Source organism: Gekko japonicus, unplaced genomic scaffold, assembly GCF_001447785.1.
Source record: "Gekko japonicus isolate JY-2015 unplaced genomic scaffold, Gekko_japonicus_V1.1 scaffold2910, whole genome shotgun sequence".
Taxonomy (NCBI): Eukaryota; Metazoa; Chordata; class Lepidosauria; order Squamata; family Gekkonidae; genus Gekko; species Gekko japonicus.
Window position 1 is genome coordinate 154,345 of NW_015172634.1, and position 19,144 is coordinate 173,488.

Below are 19,144 nucleotides of genomic sequence, written 5' to 3' on the forward strand. Positions count from 1 at the left end.
TAGTTCCTGGAAATTCCTTATAATCTTGAAATCCAGAAGCCATAGAGACGCGTAATCCGGATGCAAGCTGCCGCGTTTCGAATAATTCTTCTTCCAAACCAATAGGCTGCAGTGGGACCCAATCTCAGTAGTAGCCCATACAGAAGCCAGTTTATTTCTCTTTCAAGACACATTGAAATTTTGGGGACTTTATTTCTCTGCATCACTGTTGCTTTTTGTATGAAATAAACTGGCTGGACTCCTCTCCACTTTGTTGCGCAGAACAGGGACGACAGAATCGCACACTTCTCGACCACAAGGCTTTATCCTATTACATGGTGATTGTGTTATTGAACTCGGCATTATGGATATTATTATCTTCATGTACTTTTTTGTTTACCTTTGTGATTTCAGCCAGCCATTTTTTTGCATTTTGTACCATCACCTGGAGGCTAGCAACCAGGGGTCATTTCGTAGAAAAAGAGCTAGGGGAACTCATTAGCATAACTCATTAGCATATGACACACCCCCTGACATCACCGGAAGTGTGTCATAAGGCCACACACCCCACTCCCAACGGTCCCGTCCGCCGCCACCGGCCTTGCAGCTCCACTGCCGAGCCCCATGAGGGGCCCGGCGGTGGACCTGCAAGGCCGGCGGGAGTGCAAGGAAGCCCCGCGAAGGCCCTCCCTGGCCCCAGGCAGGCAGGGGTGGGGAGAGGCAGGGAGGAAGCAACTTACCCTCCCTCTTCTCCTGCCTCCTCCTGGCTGAATGAGGGCCGGAAGCGGGGCGGCCGGAAGCAGGGGGCGGGGCTTCGTCATGTGCCCCGCCCCCCATACCTCACCTGGGGGAACTGCATTCCCCCGCGTTCCCCCCCCCCAAAAAAAATGACCTTTGCTAGCAACCCTAGTGTATGTGGGGGTTACATTCAGTGTTCCCTCTAAGCTGAGTTAGTATGAGCTAGCTCACAGTTTTTTAGCCTCTGGCTCACACATTTTTGTCTCAGCTCAGGAAGGATGGCTCCAGAGCAGACTAATTTATGCAGTAGCCAAACTGCTCTGTCACAACTTTAAAGCCAGTAGCTCACAAAGTAGAATTTTTGCTCACAAGACTCCACAGCTTAGAGGGAGCCTTGGTTATATTCCTAAAATCCATGTCCCAGCACTCACACACTCATACCTCCCCCCAACAACCAGTCAACCAGGAGAGGTCTATCTCTCTGCAACGCATCCCCCCTTTAATGTTCTGCTTTTGACAGCTTATCCGTAGTCAAAGAGCTTAAGGCCCAGCAAGAAATTCAGAGCAGTTTCCACTTCAAAATGATGACATTTTAATTAGGGGGGAGGCTGCCCTGTTCCGTCTCTGGTTCAAATCGGGACACAGGAGCTGCGAATCACACCTCCTGCTGTGCCAGTAATCCCCTCTGTCGGTACCCTCCGGCCACATCTGCTCCTCCTCAGAAATGCAGGGAAAGGAGGACACCAGGAAGGGGAGTCCAGGAAATTGGGTTGTTGGGAAGAGGGGAAGAAGAAGAAGAGGAAAAAGAGGAGGAAGAAGAGGAGGAGGAGATCAGATTTAGAAAAAGAAGAAGAGAAGAGATTGGATTTATACCCCACCCTTCACTACCCAAAGGAGTCTCAGAGCGGCTTACAAACTCCTTTCCTTTCCCCTCCCCACAACAGGCACCCTGTGAGGGAGGTGGGGCTGAGAGAGCTCTTTACAGAAACTGCTCTTTTTCAAGGACAGCTCTTAGAATTATGGCTTGCCCAAGGTCATCCAGCAGCTGCAAGTGGAGGAGTGGGGAATCAAACCCTGGTTCTCCCAGATTAGAGTCCGCACACTTAGCTGTATGGCAGTATACTCCACTGAGGTTTCTCCCCTTCCCAAACCCCGCCCACACGCCCTAGGCTCCATCCCCAAAGTCTCCAGGAATTTCCCAACTCAGTGCTGGAAACCGTACTCTCGGTCCAGCACATTCCCTGTTACTGGGGGTGGGGGGTGAGTGGAGGCAGGCAGTGGAGGGGGGGAGGAGAGCTAGTGGTGATAGAAAAGAGGCAGCAGGCCCACCGAGGGGGGGGACCCACCTGAGGGTCTTCTGCCCAAGGCCTCTCTGAACCCCCAGACCCTGCTTTACAAAGAGAAACTCCCAAGTTCATTCTCCAGCTGGAAGAAGTTGAAGTGTCCGCAGGGCCAGGAAGTGCCTCTTTGGACCTGAAAGCTATCTTAGCCAGCTGCTACCAGCAGATGGATGCAGCACACAAAAGTCTCACGTGTTCACCTGCAGTACAGGGAGGATAACAATACCGACCTATCATTACTGATGTAAAGGGTTCCTGGAATAATGTACACAAAGAGCTTCTGAACACCCTAAATGCCATTATTGTTATTACTACCACGCAATATCATTTTGCCACCCACAGGAAGGCGCTCCCGCAGCCAACCAGGATAGCCTCCCTCCCCCCCTTCCTCCCGTCTCAGCGACATCCATAAACAAAGGGGCGAGGGTCTCATTCCTAGCACAGCCCCTGCAAAAACACTGGCATGAACCATGGGATAACTGTCCATGTGAAGTCTTACAGACCGAGCTTAGAAAAAGAGCTCTTTCTGGCCGGCTTCCGGGGATCCCTCCCCTAGCAGCAAGTCCACAATGTCTTGCGTTTGACTCCTGATGGCAAGTTGGAGGGGCGTGCAACCTGCCTTATCCTCCACCTCCAGCAGAGCACCAGCTCGGAGCAACGTCTTTAAGATGGGCACGTTCCCTTTGAGCACCGCCAGGTGTGTGGGCGTCCAGCCCACCTTGTTCTTGCTGTTGACATTGGCCTTGTACTCCAGGAGACTCTCAATGCCAGGCAAGGTGCCCCGCTGCACTGCCAAATGCAGAGGAGTCCAGTCAGAGTCCACAGCAGCGTTTGGGTCTGCCCCACACCTCAGCAGCTCAGAGACGGTGCCCTCTTGGCTGTAGCGCACCGCCAAGTGCAGAGGCGTCCAACCCAGGCTGCCCGTGGCGTTCACCTGGGCGTGGCTGTCCACCAGGAGGCGGATGATTTCCACGTGGCCCTTCAAGGATGCCAGGTGCAATGGCGTCCACCCTTTGTCCGTCACAAGGTCCACACTGGCTCCGTATCGTATCAGCATTTCGCAGATGAGGAATTTCCCTTTCGATACGGCCAGATGTAAAGGGCTGCAAAGATTCTGGTCAAGACAGTCCACCGCGGTGCCGTTCTTCAGGAGGTACTGAACCACCCTGAATTTCCCTCTCTCCACGGCCACGTGAAGTGGGGTCCGGTGGTTCTTCTGCCTCTTCTCCACGTCTGCTCCTTGGTTGGCCAGCATCTTCACCAGCTTGACTTGCCCATAATAAGCAGCCACGTGCAACGCCGTCCGCCCTTCACTCTCCTGGACGTTTGGGTCGGCTCGGCGTGAGAGGAGGACCCGGACGACGCTTTCAAAGTTGTTCTGAGAGGCCAAGTGAAGGGGCGTCCACCCGTCGAGTTCTCGGGCATCCACGTCCGCCTTGTGGTCGAGCAGCAGGCGGGCGATCCTGTCGTCCCCGTTCTGTGCGACAAAGTGGAGAGGGGTCCAGCCATCATTGTCAGGCAGGCCGGCATCCGCGCCGTGCTTGAGGAGGAGAGAGACCATCTCCAAAGACTGCTTCTGGACGGCCAAGATGAGGGTGGTGTAGCCGGAGGGGCTCTTCTGGTTCACATCCGCTCCCTGCCTCAAGAAGGCCACCACCTTCTCCGGGTTCCCTTCCATGGCCAGGCGGTGGAGCAAGCCAGGGCCATTTTCGTGGCTCTCGCTGGCTTCCTCGGACATGGCAAAGGATTCCAGGCTTTTGGCTTCGTTCTGAAGGGAGCTGTAGAAGTGGTCCTTGTCGTTTTCGCCATCTGAAAAAGCATTTGAAGAGGCTGAGCTGCACAAGGATATTATAGCTTTGGAAAAAGTGCAGAAAAGGGCAACTTGAATGATAAAAGGGTTGGAACAGTTTCACTATGAGGAAAGGTTAAGGCGCTTAGGGCTCTTTAGCTTGGAGAAACGACGACTGAGGGGTGACATGATCGAGGTTTATAAGATTATGCATGGGAAAGAGCAGGTAGAGAAAGAGGTACTTTTCTCCCTTTCTCACAATATAAGAACTCGTGGGCACTCTATGAAACTGCTGAGCGGTCAGGTTACAATGGATAAAAGGAAGTACTTCTTCACCCAAAGAGTGATTAACACTTGGAATTCACTGCCACAGGAAGTGGTGGCGGCTACAAGCATGGACGGCTTCAAAAGGGAATTAGATAAGCATATGGAGCAGAGGTCCATCAGTGGCTATGAGCCACAAGGTATAGATAGGGGCTCTGGGGCAAGTGATGGTCTTTAGTCTTGGTGCTTGGGGGGGTCAACAGTGGGAGGGCTTCTAGTGTCCTGGCCCCACTGGTGGACCTCCTGATGGCACTGGTGTTTCTGGCCACTGTGTGACACACAGAGTGTTGGGCTGGATGGGCCTTTGGCCTGATCCAACATTGGCGTCTCTTATGTTCTTATGTTCTTACAAGTGAGGCAAGGTGGTAGGGATAGGGTTGCCAGCCTCCAGGGGGGAACTGGAGATCTCCTGGGATTGCCACTGATCTCCAGGTGGCAGAGATCAGTTTGCCTGGAGGACATGGCCACTTTGGAAGGTGGACTCTGTGGCATTATACACCACTGAAGTCCCGCCCGGCTCTGCCCCAAACTTTGCCCTATCCAGGCTCTAATCCCCAAATCTCCAGGTGTTTCCCAACCCGGGGCTGGCAACTGTCAAGTCTCAGGGACCTTCATTCTCATGTCAGATCTGGATGATTCCACACTAGACCTTCAATCCCGGCTCAACCCTGCCCCCGGATCTTAGATTCTACACTCCATGTGAGTTCAACCCTGTAATTATCTCGGGGTATTCTTTGTAAAAAGGATATTATAGCTTTGGAAAAAGTGCAGAAAAGGGCAACTTGAATGATAAAAGGGTTGGAACACTTTCACTATGAGGAAAGGTTAAGGCGCTTAGGGCTCTTTAGCTTGGAGAAACGACGACTGAGGGGTGACATGATTGAGGTTTATAAGATTATGCATGGGAAAGAGCAGGTAGAGAAAGAGGTACTTTTCTCCCTTTCTCACAGTACAAGAACTCGTGGGCACTCCATGAAATTGCTGAGCGGTCAGGTTAGAACAGATAAAAGGAAGTACTTCTTCACCCAAAGAGTGATTAACACTTGGAATTCACTGCCCCAGGAAGTGGTGGCGGCTACAAGCATGGACGGCTTCAAAAGGGAATTAGATAAGCATATGGAGCAGAGGTCCATCAGTGGCTATTAGCCACAAGGTATAGATAGGGACTCTGGGGCAAGTGATGCTCTGTCATCTTGGTGCTTGGGGGGGTCAACAGTGGGAGGGCTTCTAATGTCCTGGCCCCACTGGTGGACCTCCTGATGGCACCTGGTATTTTTGGCCACTGTGTGATACAGAGTGTTGGACTGGATGGGCCTTTGGCCTGATCCAACATTGGCATCTCTTATGTTCTTATGTTCTTATGTTTCCACACTGCATTGAGGTCACCCCGGTTTTGCCCCACACTTGTCCCAGGATAAACAGATGCTGTTATAACCAGGCATAAATGCAAGGTCTTGTGGCGTGAGTTGAACTCTGATAAAACCAAAGGTGAGATCCAAGTGTGGAAAGGACCTCTACCGGCTTATAGTTCTACTTTCGGCCACAACGGACCAATTATCTCTGACACTTCAACTGCCTCACCCTTCCCCAGCCCAGAGAGCTACGCTACCAACCTGGCCAGAAATACAGAGCCCTCCATATAACTAAGGCTGCCCCACAAGCAGTATTCCCTCTAAGCTGAGTTAGTGTGAGCTAGCTCACAGTTTTTTAGCTTCCAGCTCACACATTTTTGCCTTAGCTCAGGAAGGATGGCTCCAGAGCGAACTAATGTATGCAGTAGCCAAATCACTCACTCACAACTTTAATGTCAATAGCTCACAAAGTAGAATATTTGCTCACAAGACTCCACAGCTTAGAGGGAACACTGGCCACAAGGTCTGTCTCTCTGTGCTTCCGTCTTGTTCATGGGTTGTAACCTCACAGCCAATCAACTGAGATTTCTGGCTCTGACTTTTCCTCACCAGAACTGTCTCGCCCATTCTGACTGGACCAACTTTCTTTCTGAGAGTGCTTCCTCTCCCTATCAGCCGTCCACCAATCTGGAATCTGATCCTGGAATGAACTTCTGAACCATCATCAATTCATGCTGGAATCCCCCCGCCACACACCTACACGCAGAGAACTTGATTCTGTCAAGTAGAGTCAGAATCAGTGAGAATCATAGAGTTGGAAGGAACCTCCAGGGTCTAGTACAACCCCCTGCACAATGCAAGAAATTCACAAATACCTCCCCCTCCACACCCCCAGTGACCCCTGCTCCATGACCAGAAGAAGACAAAAAAACCTCCAGGATCCCTGGTCAAACTGACCTGGAGAAAAATTGCTGCCTGTCCCCAATGTGGCGATCAGCAGGGGTCATTTCCTGCGGGAGCGCACAGGAGCGGAGCTCCGGCAGTAAGGAGCCCAGGGGGCGGGGCACATGCAACAAGCCCCACCCCTGCTCTCAGCAGCCCTCAGTCGGGCCACGAGGAGCAAGAAGCAGCCAGGTAAGTTGCAGAGCCCCCCCCCCATCCCACCTTCAGTTACAAGCTCTCCCTCCTCTGTGAGGACAGATCTGCACGTCCCCGTCCCCCCCCCAATAAGCTAGCAATCCAAAACAGTCCAGTGGAGCCTGAGCGGTGGGTGTTGCTTTCTGACACACTTCCGGTGATGTCAGGGGGTGTGGCACATGTAAATAAGTTATGCGAAGGAGTTATGCTAATGAGCTCCTACACCTCTTTTTCTACGAAAGGACCCCTGGCAATCAGCATTTCCTTGGGTGTATAAGAAAGGGCCACAAGAACTAAGCACTGAGGCAACCCTTCCTGCCCTCCCTCTCATAGTCTGCCTAAATAATAAACTGGCTCAAAGCTCTGGAGTGGGAAATCCCTAGGGGTTTGAGGGTGGAGCCTAGTTTGGGGTCAGGAGAGACCTCAGCAGGGTATAATCCCAGGGTGTAGGGTTCCCGACCTCCAGGTGGGGCCTAGAGATCTCCAGTTGTTACAAGGGACCTCCAGACAATAGAGATCCGTTTCCTGGAAAAAATGGCTGCTTTGGAGGATGAGCTCTGCCGCGTTATACCCCCACACACACACCCTAAACCCTGTCCTCACCAGACTCCACCCTCAAAATCTCCAGGTGTTTCCCAACCCGGCGCTATCCTGTCTTCCAAAGTGGCCATTTCCTTCAGGGAAACGGATGTCTGCCTGGGAATCAGTTGTCATTCTGGGAGATCTGCAGCCATCTCACCCAGAGGTCAAAGCCAAAAATGAGAGATCACGGGAGGAAATTGTGATGTATTCAATAAGCTGCCATTGAATGCATAATGTGTTATGAAAAACGTCTAGCAAAAATGCTATGTTAAGCTTCGTCCTGGGCTAGGATCCAAATACATCCAATAACATCGCTAGCCCAGGAAGCACCTAACCAATCACTTCTCAGCAAGCTCCCTGAGCGGGAACGTCCGTGATTGGTCCTTATGCATGCAACCTTATTGGTTGGTATTTGTACAGTAGGTGTGGCTACATTGGCCGGGAGAGTTTAAAAGCAGGACAGCTGCAATGTAAAAGCTGTTCTGGCTATCAGGTGTTGATCCGTGTTGGAGTTGTGTTATGAGTTGCTGAATAAAGCTGAATCTTTGCTGAATCACTCTCTGACTACTTTGTTAAGCGAGCGACTTAACAGAAGTGGAAATCCAAACACAACATCCATGACGAAAATAACAAAGCGTCAATAAAGACATGTTTGCAAAATCTTTTACTACAGTAAATGATTTTGCAAACATCTTTATTGAGTCTTCGTTATTTTCATCGCAGATGTTGTGTTTGGATTTCCACCGCCTGGAGGTTGGCATCCATACTGTTGAGGCATCCTGTCTGTTTCAGTCAACTAACAGGCGACTGGGGAAATTCTTTTTAATTGGCCCCACCTTCATTGTCTGAGCAGAGTTTCCAAGTTTCACAAGAAAGTGACATTTTAAAGCCTTCTGCCCACTGCGGTGTCTCCACCATGGTCACAAGGTCCCCCAAAAAACATTTTTTGAGTCCACTGAACTGCCAACACACTTGAGATTGTCCGGAAGGAATGACACTCACCGCTGCTGCTCATTCCCTGAGAGAGGGAAAATCCGTCTTTGTCGCTCTGATGGTTGATTGGACATGGAAAAGAACATGGATGCTGTTAGCAATAGGAAATAAATTATCCGTGTAACACTATCAAGATGGAGTTGCCCCTTAGAACAGGGGTCCTCAACCTTTTTGAGCCTGCCGGCGCCTTCGAAATTCTGACCTGGCATGTTGGGCATAAGCCACAAAATGGCTGCCACAGCTTACCTGCAGCCACACAGTGAAGCCCCCTGTCCTGTAGTGGCAGCTGCTGCCTAAGCAATGTTCTAAAAAATCTGCACAGCCAACCAGTGCTCCCTCCACGCCGTGGAGTCTCGTGAGCAAAAATTCCACTTTGTGAGCTACTGGCATGAAAGCTGTGAGTGAGCAATTTGGCATTTGCTCTGGAGACATCCTTCCTGAGCTAAGGCAAAAATGTGTGAGCCGGAGGCTAAAAAACTGGCAGCTAGCTCACACTAACTCAGCTTAGAGAGAACACTGCAGTCAATCAAACTTCCAGTGGCCCATCAGAAGCAGAGCTTGGCAAAAGCCTCACTTGGCCCCACCCACTCTCTAAAAACACTTGGCCGGGGCTAGGAAAGGTGTCTAGGGGGTTGTCACGGCATCTCTGGGCATCGTGTTGGGGACCCCTCCATCTTAGAACCTTGAATCTCACAGCTGACCTTGCAGTGGTGATCTTTCTGAATATATAATGCCATGGATGTGTAATTCCTGCAGTTCAAATCCAAGGGGGAAGAAATCCTTGCACTTATTTCTAGGGTTGCCAAGTTGATCTTCGCCATACGGCTGTGGCCCCACCCCCAGCGTGCCCAGCGTCCTCCCGTCACTTCCGGGTGACGCGCACGTCGGGGAGGAGTTGCCCCCGGGGCCTGATCCAGCAGTGCCAGGGAACGGGCCTCTGGGGCGGGGGTTTCCCCGCCCCCCGGGGGGACTTGGGATCCCTACTTATTTCAGGAGTTCTAAAACAGTGTGGCTTCCCCCTTACCTCTCTGCCCGCAGAGAAGCCGGGCCTCATTGATGTCTTTCTGGAGAGGTGCTCCTTCTTCAGGTCAGCCACGGGGCTTTGGAGTAACGATAGTAACATGTCCATCTCCATTGAGATAGCTAAGCAAGCGGGAAAGCACTGTTACAGCAGAGAGGTGTACAAGAACCATTCCCCCATCTTTCTGACTAGCACTTCAAGGGCAGTAGCACCTAAGAGACCAACAAGATTTTCAGGGGTATAAGATTTCAAGAATCAAAGCTCCCTTTATCAGATTTGATGAAGGGAGCTTTGGCTTTTGAAAGCTTGTAATGCTCCCTCTAAGCCGTGGAGTCTTGTGAGCAAAAAATTCTACTTTGTGTGCTACCGGCATTGAAGTTGTGGGCGAACGATTTGGCTGCTGCAAAAACGAGTTTGCTCTGGAGCCCTCCTTCCTGAGCGAAGACAAAAATGTGTGCGCCAGAGGCTAAAAAACTGTGAGCTAGCTCACACTAGCTCAGCTTAGAGGGAACACTGCTTGTACCCTGAAGATCTTCTGGTTGTACTGGACTCCGTCTCAAATCTGGACTCAAATCTAGCTCTTCAACAACAGACCAACACGGCTACGCTCCAAAACTATTTAAAGGGCAGTTAAAACGCTGTGGTTAAGATGCTGAACTGCAGGCTGTGGAAGGTCGGTAGTTCAGCAGTTCGAGACCCGAGTGTGCCGCATGACGGAGTGAGCTCCTGTCTCTAGTTCCAGCTCCTGCCAACCTAGCAGTTTGAAAGCAAGAAATTGCAAGTAGATAAATAAGTACCACTTCGGTGGGAAGGTACCAGCGTTCCGTGCGCCTTGGTGTTTAGTCATGCCGGGCACATGACCACGGAAACGTCTTCGGACAGCGCTGGCTCTTCGGCTTTGAAACAAAGATGAGCACCGCAACCCTAGAGTCGGACTCGACTGGCTTTCGAGCAAGGGAACCTTTACCTATCTTAACCTAGTGAGAATTATTTCGATCTGGAATTCTGGTCCACACAACTATAGATGACCCAGTCAAGGTGTTTAGATGACGTTAATCCACATTGTCGGTAGCTAACTGGGCAATAGTTTTGCGAGGGAATCTCTTTGGCTACTGAACCTGTGAAGCTCGGCCTCCTCTTGGGCTCCTGGTCCCAGCATCTCTTCATCAGGTCGACCATCTGCTGGTGTTCTCCTGGGCCATCGTTGTCACAGATGAAATCCAGGCAGGGACGCTTCCCTGCAGCCAGGCCCATGACAATGGTCACCATGCTGGCCTCTGCAAAAGAGGCTGACTTTAAGCATCTGTAATATATCTTTCTTACCCGACCACCAAGGTTTCTGGGATGGGGGTTCTATAATAATCTCTGGCTCTCGTTTTCTTTTTTTTTTTTAAAGAAAACATTATAAATATCAGTCTCCTCCTTATCTTGAAGAGGCAACAGTCATTCTAAACCACAAAAGGTTAAAATCTTACAGACAAAAATACAAAGAAATGTTAGAGCACTGAACACTTTAAATGTAAATGCCTTATCGGTTCTTGGTGCTTTATCAGTGCTTTATCTTAGTGCCTTGTCAGTACTTAGTTCCAAGGCAGTCCCCAATCAATGACAGCAGAGTCAAAGTCCCTCCCTTTACATGGAGCCGATCCTTCTACTGGAACAAAGACGGTTCCTATACACACCAGACATCCATGGTGACACCGGACCAAGCTTCAGTCTCTGGACTGGAATGGGGAAAGGGAGAAGTCGTCCTACGATTTCTCAGCAAAGCGGCCAGGTTTGGACTTTGTGAAACGCCAGGGTGAAGGAATTGCAAAGCTGGGAAGCAGCTCTCTCTCTCTCTCTCTCTCTCTCTCTCCTTCTCTACCCCCCCTCTTTTTAAAAAAGCAAACCCCCTGAGCTCTCTGTTTTCATTTGATGGATGGAGAACGAGATTCAGATTGTAGCTTCCATAATGGAGTCTAGGGAGACTGCACTCTCTTAAGTGTGTGTGTGTGTGTGTGTGTGTGTGTGTGTGTGTGTGTGTGTGTGTGTGAAGTGCAGTGAAGTCGCAGGTGACTTAACGGTTACCCCGCATGGAGTTCTCATGGCAAAAGACAAACAGAGGTGGTTCATCACTGCCTGCCTCTACATAGCAACCCTAGACTTCTTTGGTCACCGACCCTGCTTAGCTTCTGAGATCTGATTAAATTGGTCTAGCCTGGGCTGGGGGTCCATTGCTTGATTGGTTCCTGTTATTCGTAAAGACATATACGACCCAACAGCATTGGAGAGAACCCCTACAACGTTTACTCCTTTTGCAGCTTTTACTCCTCCCTGCCCATAAATACATGAACCTCAGTTGCCGAAATCCACCCTCTTTGAAACGCTGGAAAGAGGAGTTTGCATCAGCATTACCTGCGTAGGCTTTCTTCTGGGTTAGGATCTCCCACATGACAATTCCAAAGCTTGAAGAGAAAAAAACAAAAGCCCAAAGGTTATAGACTCAGTACTCAGGGGGTTTAAACCAAGCTGGAATCGGGGAAGCGTAAAATACGATCCTGTGAATGAAGGCGAGAAATTGCAAGCAAGGCTCCGGAACTGTAGGAGAGCTGATAGACTCCCCCCCCCTCCCCGTGTATGGCTGCTGCCCAGTCAAAAAAGCAAGATGGTAACAGGAAGCTGCTTCTGCTGGATCAGACCACTGGTCCCTCAAAGGAAGTGCTGCCCAGGGTCTCAGACCGAGGTCTTTTCCACCACCTGCCACCTGATCCTTTTAAATGGAGGGGGGGGTTGACCTCCTGCATGTCAAGCAGATGCTCTGCCACCGTGCCACAGTCCCTCCCCAGAACACCTGAAACTGTCTTTGATTCACAAATCAGTGCCCCGTGTGCCCCCAGGGCCGAATAAGGAACACACGGTTTGAGTCCAGGGAGTGGATAAATATCTGTTTATTGCAATAATCAGGAGGATACAGGACTGGATACCTTGGCACCCAGTAACACCAAGCTGTATTCTGCCCCAACCAGGAAGGGCAATAGGTCCTATACCCCAAATGATATCATTACAGTTTATAATTAAGAAATCTTTAATTGGGGTCCAACAGGTCTCGTCATCAAAGCATCAATTGAACTGGCACTTCTCTATCGGCAAGCCCCTATCTGGATCAGAATTACAAGCCTTCATGTTTTCTTATCTGGTCATGGAAGACAGGGGGGGGGCTTTTGGGAACAATGAGGTCTTTTTGTGGGCATCATTCCTGGCTTATTTGCTTCAGCCTGGAGCGAGGGAGCTTTCTGATAAGGCCCATGAAACTTAGCTCTGGGCAGACTCAGTAGGGCCAGGGGCTCTATTCTACAACGAAAGTTATTTGTTTAGAGAACACTAACTTCCAGGGCTATTTTGGGGCAGGAACGCACAGGAATGGAGTTCCGGCTGGCTTCCAAGTTGGCCACACCCAGCAGGAACTCATTAGCATAAAAGGCCACACCCAACAGCAGAAAATCATTAGGATTGGCTACATTCGGGGTGTATGGCCTAACATGCAAAGGAGTTCCTGCTACAAAAAAGGCCCTGGGTTTTGACAACAAACAAGGTAAACAGAATAACAAGCAAAAGGTGGGTGTGGCTGGATGACCACACATCTGGCAACTTGGGGGTGCGGCCTAATGTGCCAATGAGCTGTGCTGTTAGGGATGTGGCCTAATATGCTAATATGTTTCTGCTATTGGGTGTGGCCTATTATGCTATTAAGTTCCTGCTGGGCTTTTTCCACAAAAAAAAGCCCTGCTAACTTCACTTCTCAAGTGTCCTTCAGCCGAGGAACTTGTAATTTCAAAACACACATTCCATTCCACTATTTTCTGAATCTATCTAAAAGAACCTTTGACGATTAAAAAAAAAAAATACTCTGATTACTTCTATTCTAAATCTCTCCTGCTTGGGCTAAATACTAAAAATCAAACTCTTAATAAGAAAGACAATGACGGCTGGCATTGTACATGTCAAGAGAAATGTCAGAAATCACAATCATAAATCACATTCACCGGTCCCTTGTCCTACACCTTCTACTGAATCAGACCACTGGTCCATCGATGTCAGTATTGCCTGCTCAGGGCAGCAGCAGCTCCCCAAGGTCTCAGGCAGAGGTCTTTCCCATCACCTACCGACTGATGCTTTCAACTGGAGATGCTGCCGGGGATTGAACTGGGGGGCGGGGCTTCTTCATGCCAAGCAGATGCTCTTCCACTGAGCCATGACCCCTCCCAAGTTCCTTACCTGTAGACATCACATTTGGTTCCAGGTGGGGTGGTGCTCTGCAGAAGTATCTCAGGGGCAACGTAGCCCAAGGAGCCGCTCAGGGCAGACCTCTCGATGTATGGCATCCCGCTTGATACCTCCATCCACTTGAACAATCCAAAATCTGAAACCTGAGGTCAGGGCAGAATTACAGCTTCAGTCGTCATGCCCTCTACTGCCACAATCCTATGTTCTTGTTGAGCACGTTACCCAAATGTATCTTCAGGGCCACAGGGCTATTTTTTTCACACTTGGGGGTGTCCTTGCGAAAAGTACTGAGAAACGTGGAGTGATTTCAGCAAAGTACTTTTATTCAGCTGGAACAAGACAAGGACAGCCGGCTCGCAGGCCGGTATATATGCACAGAAACCCTTCACCCAAACACACACACCCCCTACTACCCTATAGGCTATTTACAGTAGCCGAGAGTCCCATAGGCTCTCGGCTGCGGACCTGGCCCTCTGATAGGTGCGGGCTAGGATCCGCTTGGCTATTGTTCTATCGGAGCGAAGCTTCAGGGCTTTGCTTGACCGCATGGCCCAACGGTCGCGCACGTGGTAATGGCGGAGTACATTACACCTTGGTTCTGAGCTGGAATACATGAATGAGGAGGATGCTTTCTATGAAACTGGCTGGGATTTGGTAGGAACTGGGTATATTTCCAGTATTTGTAATATAAAACATTGCACATGTTAGTGCTTGTGTTCAAGGAGCAAAACATTTTTAAAGATCTTCTTCTTGTTAAATTTCAAATCAATAAAATCCAACATTAATGTGCATAATTAAATCCTGGACATACATATTGAAGTGAACGTTATTTTTAAAATGTTATCTGTAATTTGCAAAATGTAAGGAAGGAAGGAAGGAAGGAAGGAAGGAAGGAAGGAAGGAAGGAAGATTAAGAAGTGGATTATTATTTCCATTTATTATTTTTGAATTATAGCCCGCCTTTCCTGCACAGGCAGTGGATGTTGTTCTCGGCTTATGAACTTCTCTTGGACACTTACTTCAGTATGGTATAATGGTCAGAGTGTCAGGCCAGGACCAAAGAGACATAAAAACATAAGAGAAGCCATTTTAGATCAGGCCAATGGCCCATCCAGTCCAATACTTTACAGCTAATAGCCACTGACGAACCTCTGCTTCGTATCTTCATCCAGTTCCCTCTTGAAGCTGTCCGTGCTTGTAGCCGCCACCACTTCCTGAGGCAGTGGATTCCATGTGTTAATTACTCTTTGGGTGAAGAAGTACATAAGACCTGGGTTCAAATCCTCTCTCAGCCATGATGTTCACTTGGTGACTAACTCACCACACAAGGTTCTTGTGAGAATAAACCAGAACCAAACAACCAAACAACCTATTCCAAATGTGGTGCTCTACCACTGAGCAGTGCCTATCTTGCCACCGCTTGGGGTTTGCTTCACGTGAACACTACTAAGATGGAAGTTTCATGGCGAGGAGGACTCTCCCCAGAGGTGAAAAATATGGTGGTGAAATGTTTCTGGCCTCCCATAGGATCATTTGGAATCCAATCACGTAAGGGGCATTTCACATGACTTTACTAGATGACTGTTGATAGGCGGCAGGAAATCAACCTGTCTCAGAAAGAATCAGGTGACTGTTGCTGCAGCTTATGCCTCCCAAATGTCTGCTCAAGACTGAAAAGAGCTTGAATTCTTCTCCCTTTATTTTCAACCCTTTTATATGACCGTTTCCCGAATACTGTTGTTCAGTGTTTCCAATGCAAAAATAAACAGTAGAGGTTATAGTGGACAACCCTGTCTCGATCCTTTACAAATTTCTATATTACTGGTGGCATCTCCATTTAGCATATTGTTTTTTGTAAATGGCTTTAATCATAGTTAGAAAATACTGACCACATTCTGCTTTATCTAACTTCTGCAGTAAGAAATCCCGTGACAGGTTATCAAAAGCTTTCTCTGCGTCGAGAAACATTAGAACCAACTCTTTCTCAGGACAATAAAGTCACTCGCCTGTTTCAGCCAATATTGTTTCACCTGATTGGCAGCAGTTGTGAGGGGCAACAGGTCGCTAAAGTGTCAGTCAGAGACTCTTCCCCAACTATAGTTACCAAACTCCAGGTGGTGGCTGGAGATTTCCTGGGATGACAACTGATCTCCGGACTGCAGAGATCAACTCCCCTGGAGAGGGAGGACTCTATGGCATTAAACCCTGCTAAGATCCTTCCCTTCCCCAAACCCCGCCCTTCCACAGGCTCCACCCCCAAATCTCCAGGAATTTCCTAACCCAGAGTTGGCAACCTTATTCTCAGCTACGTTATTTGAAATCCTCTAAACTGGAGTCACCAGCTGGGACCTTCCACCTGCAAAACCTGCATTCCGCCTCTGAGCTAAGACGCCTTGTGTTCGTCCTGCTGTTCAAAGCACCCTCACCTTGACGTGCATGTGGGCATCCAGCAGAATATTTCCTGGCTTCAGGTCCAGGTGAAGCAAAGGTGGCTTCAGACTGTGCAAGAAATTCATGGCCAAGCTCGTCTCGTGGATGATGCGGGACTTCAGCTGCCACGTCATTTGGTGGGTGGCGAGAGTCTTCTCCAAGGAACCACTGGCCATGTGCTCCATCACCATCCCCACTGGACTGTCGCAGATGCCGTAGACAGAGACGATGTGCTGGAATTTGACTCTCTCCATCTTGGCTGCCTCCTCACTAAGAATGTCTAAGGTGGGCCTGCAAAGGTAAAGTTGAAGTGACAAAACATCGCCCACCCCAAAACATCATTCTTGATGAAATGTCCCCAGAGATGTTTGTCCGGCAATGTTTTTTGCCATCTTTGGGGCACCGGGCAATGGCTGTCCTGTTTACCTGAGCATTTGGTGCTGAAGTCTATGTGAGTCATCATACGGTGCCAGCTAGGCCACTGTAATAGGTGGTGGAAGGGGGAGATGCTGATGGATAGTCTGTTGCTATAATGGAATCTTAGCTTTCATTTTCTTTCTGTCTCATCTTATCTGCTAGCCTAGGCCGGTGACCTTGGCACCTTGCTGCAGCTTTCACTGGGAACGCAAACCTGTTAGCTTAGGTGGGCTTTAGCTTACTCTAGGGGTCATTTCCTGCAGGAGTGCACAGGAGCGGAGCTCTGGCAGTAAAGAGCCCAGGGGGCGGGCACATGCAACAAGCCACACCCCCTGCTCCCAGCAGCCCTCACTCAGAGCAAGAAACAGCCAGGTAAGTTAGCTCGCGGCCCAAAACAGTCCAGTGTCACCTTTAAGACCAAGTTTTATTCAGCTACAAGCTCTCCCTCCTCTGCGAGGACAAATCTCCACGTCCCCCCCCCAAGAGCTAGCAATCCAAAACAGTCCAGTGGGGCCTGAGCGGTAGGTGTTGCCTTCTGACACTCTTCCGGTGATGTCAGGGGGTGTGGCATATGCAAAACGGTTTATGCTAACGAGTTATGCTAATGAGCTCCTGCACCTCTTTTTCTACGAAATGACCCCTGGCTTACTCCCTGATTGGCTCAGACCCATCAGGGGGACCCCTTCGAATTTTGTATAGCTCCCCATTGCGCCCACTTACAATCAGTTTTGACACAGAATGTATGCACAGATGACCTACCTTTACTGTACTCAAGAAACATGAACCTTCTGAAGGACAGTTGTTGCTGCGGGACTCTGACATACAGAGTTCCTATTTTTAACTTTGGGGTAAGCCAAAAGGCACTGGAGCCAGGGCTTTTTTTGTAGAAAAAGCCCAGCAGGAACTCATTAGCATAATAGGCCACACCCAACAGCAGGAACTCATTAGCATATTAGGCCACACCCCTGACAGCACAGCTCATTCACATATTAGGCCACACCCCCATGTTACCAGAAGTGTGGTCATCCAGCCACACCCACCTTTTGCTTCTTATTCTCTTTACCTTTGTTGTCAAAACCCAGGGCTTTTTGCATGTTAGGCCACACACCCCTAATTGTAGCCAATCTGAATGAGTTCCTGCTGTTGGGTGTGGCCTATTATGCTAATGAGTTCCTGCTGGGCGTGGCCAACTTGGGAGCCAGCCAGAACTCCGTTCCTGTGCGTTCCTGCCCAAAAATAGCCCTGACTGGAGCATATTTACATCACTGGCATTCCCCCTTGGCTACCAGCACTCGTGGGGGTGGGTGGAATTGGATTGCCAGCTCCAAGCTGGGAAACTCCTGGGGATTTGAGGGTGGAGCCTGGGGGGACAGGGACCTCAGTGGGGTACAATGCCATAGGATCCACCCTCCAAAGCATCCATTTTCTCCAGGGCAACTGATCTCTACAATCTAGAGAGGAGCTCAATTCTGGGAGATCCCCAGCTTCCAACTGGAGGCTGGCCACCCTACTCCCACTGGTTGGTTGGTTTAGGCACTTCCTATCAAAAACAGATGACATAAACATGTGGATTACTGAGTAGGACGAGGACTCCTGTGCATAGCATGAAGCAACTTGTGTGTTGTTTGGATCCTTTGCCTGTTCTGGCGGCCCCGAAGGCTGCTGGTTCTGCTTTCTGTTCCTGAACTCGTCCGACCAGTCGGAGCGGCTGAATTCATGCGAGGTTGCCAAGCGATTTGGCTTGAGGCATTCTTCTCCAGGGCCTTGGAGGCGGGCCTGCTCCTTTGCATCTACTTACTGCTGAAGATCAGCCCTTTCTTTCCTTCAGCCAAGCGGGGCCGTCAATCAGACCCCCAAGTTAAGCTCACCCAAGGAAGGATCGGAAAGGGACATTTGGCCAGCAGTTGCCAACCTCCAGGTGGAGTCTGAAGTTCTCCCAGAGTTATTACTGATCTCCAGACTCCAGAGATCAATTCTCCTGAAGGAAACGGCAGCTTCAGAGGGGAAACTCTACCATATCCCGAGGTGAAATCCCTCCTCACGTTCCCCTTCCACAGGCAACGCTCCCAAATCCTGAGGAATTTCCTTTGCTGGAGTTGGCAATCCTGCATTTGGCACGACTCCCCTTCCTGAAGATACGCTCTTCTACGGCAACCAAGTAGACATTACCTGTCAAAGGTGGGACCGGGTTGCAGGCCAGGGAAGCATTTCACCACGTAGACGGTCCTCCATCTCTTGTGCCTCACCCGGAAGACTTGGCCAAAGTCTCCTCTGGCCAGCGGGAGCCAGTCCTCTTCAAAGTCTCCCTTGCTGAACATGGCCGAAGGGCCCGTGGCCCCAGACCACACACACAGGGAGGGTGCCGCTCCCTCCTGGCTGCCCCTGTCCCTTTCTCCCGCTCCTGCCCATCCGGAGATCTGAAGTCAGACCAGACGGGAAAGAGGTCCTCGTTCTCGAGCAGGAAGGGCGGGAGGAGCCGGCACCTCTGCCGGGCATCCTGCCAAGGGGCGGGTCTCCAAAGTGGCAATTATCTGTCTGCCAGAGGAGATCACCTCTGAGCAGCTGAGGTGCCACCTGGGGAGGGCCAGGCTTGGGGACAGACGTCCCGGCTTAGCAAGTCAGGGCTATAGCTAGAAAGGGGTGAGTCCTGCCTTCATTCCTCTGTTTCCATCACATCAGCATATTCTGGGCACTGCAGTTCCCAGAAACGGAAGAAGAAGAAGAAGAAGAAGAAGAAGAAGAAGAAGAAGAAGAAGAAGAAGAAGAAGAAGAAGAA

General features: G+C 50.0%; 1 protein-coding gene across 1 annotated transcript; it reads right to left on the minus strand.

Annotated features, from left to right (window-relative positions):
• Positions 1-2,436: 2,436 nt before the first annotated feature.
• ANKK1 (ankyrin repeat and kinase domain containing 1) lies at positions 2,437-18,766 on the minus strand. Its single transcript, XM_015421700.1, has 8 exons — positions 18,538-18,766; positions 15,948-16,242; positions 13,513-13,664; positions 11,653-11,702; positions 10,374-10,532; positions 9,259-9,377; positions 8,244-8,289; positions 2,437-3,866 (listed from the first exon to the last, which is right to left on the minus strand). The coding sequence occupies exons 1-8, from the start codon at positions 18,684-18,686 to the stop codon at positions 2,566-2,568; spliced, it is 2,271 nt and encodes a 756-aa protein (XP_015277186.1). The 5' UTR covers positions 18,687-18,766; the 3' UTR covers positions 2,437-2,565.
• Between the last annotated feature and the right edge of the window lie 378 nt (positions 18,767-19,144).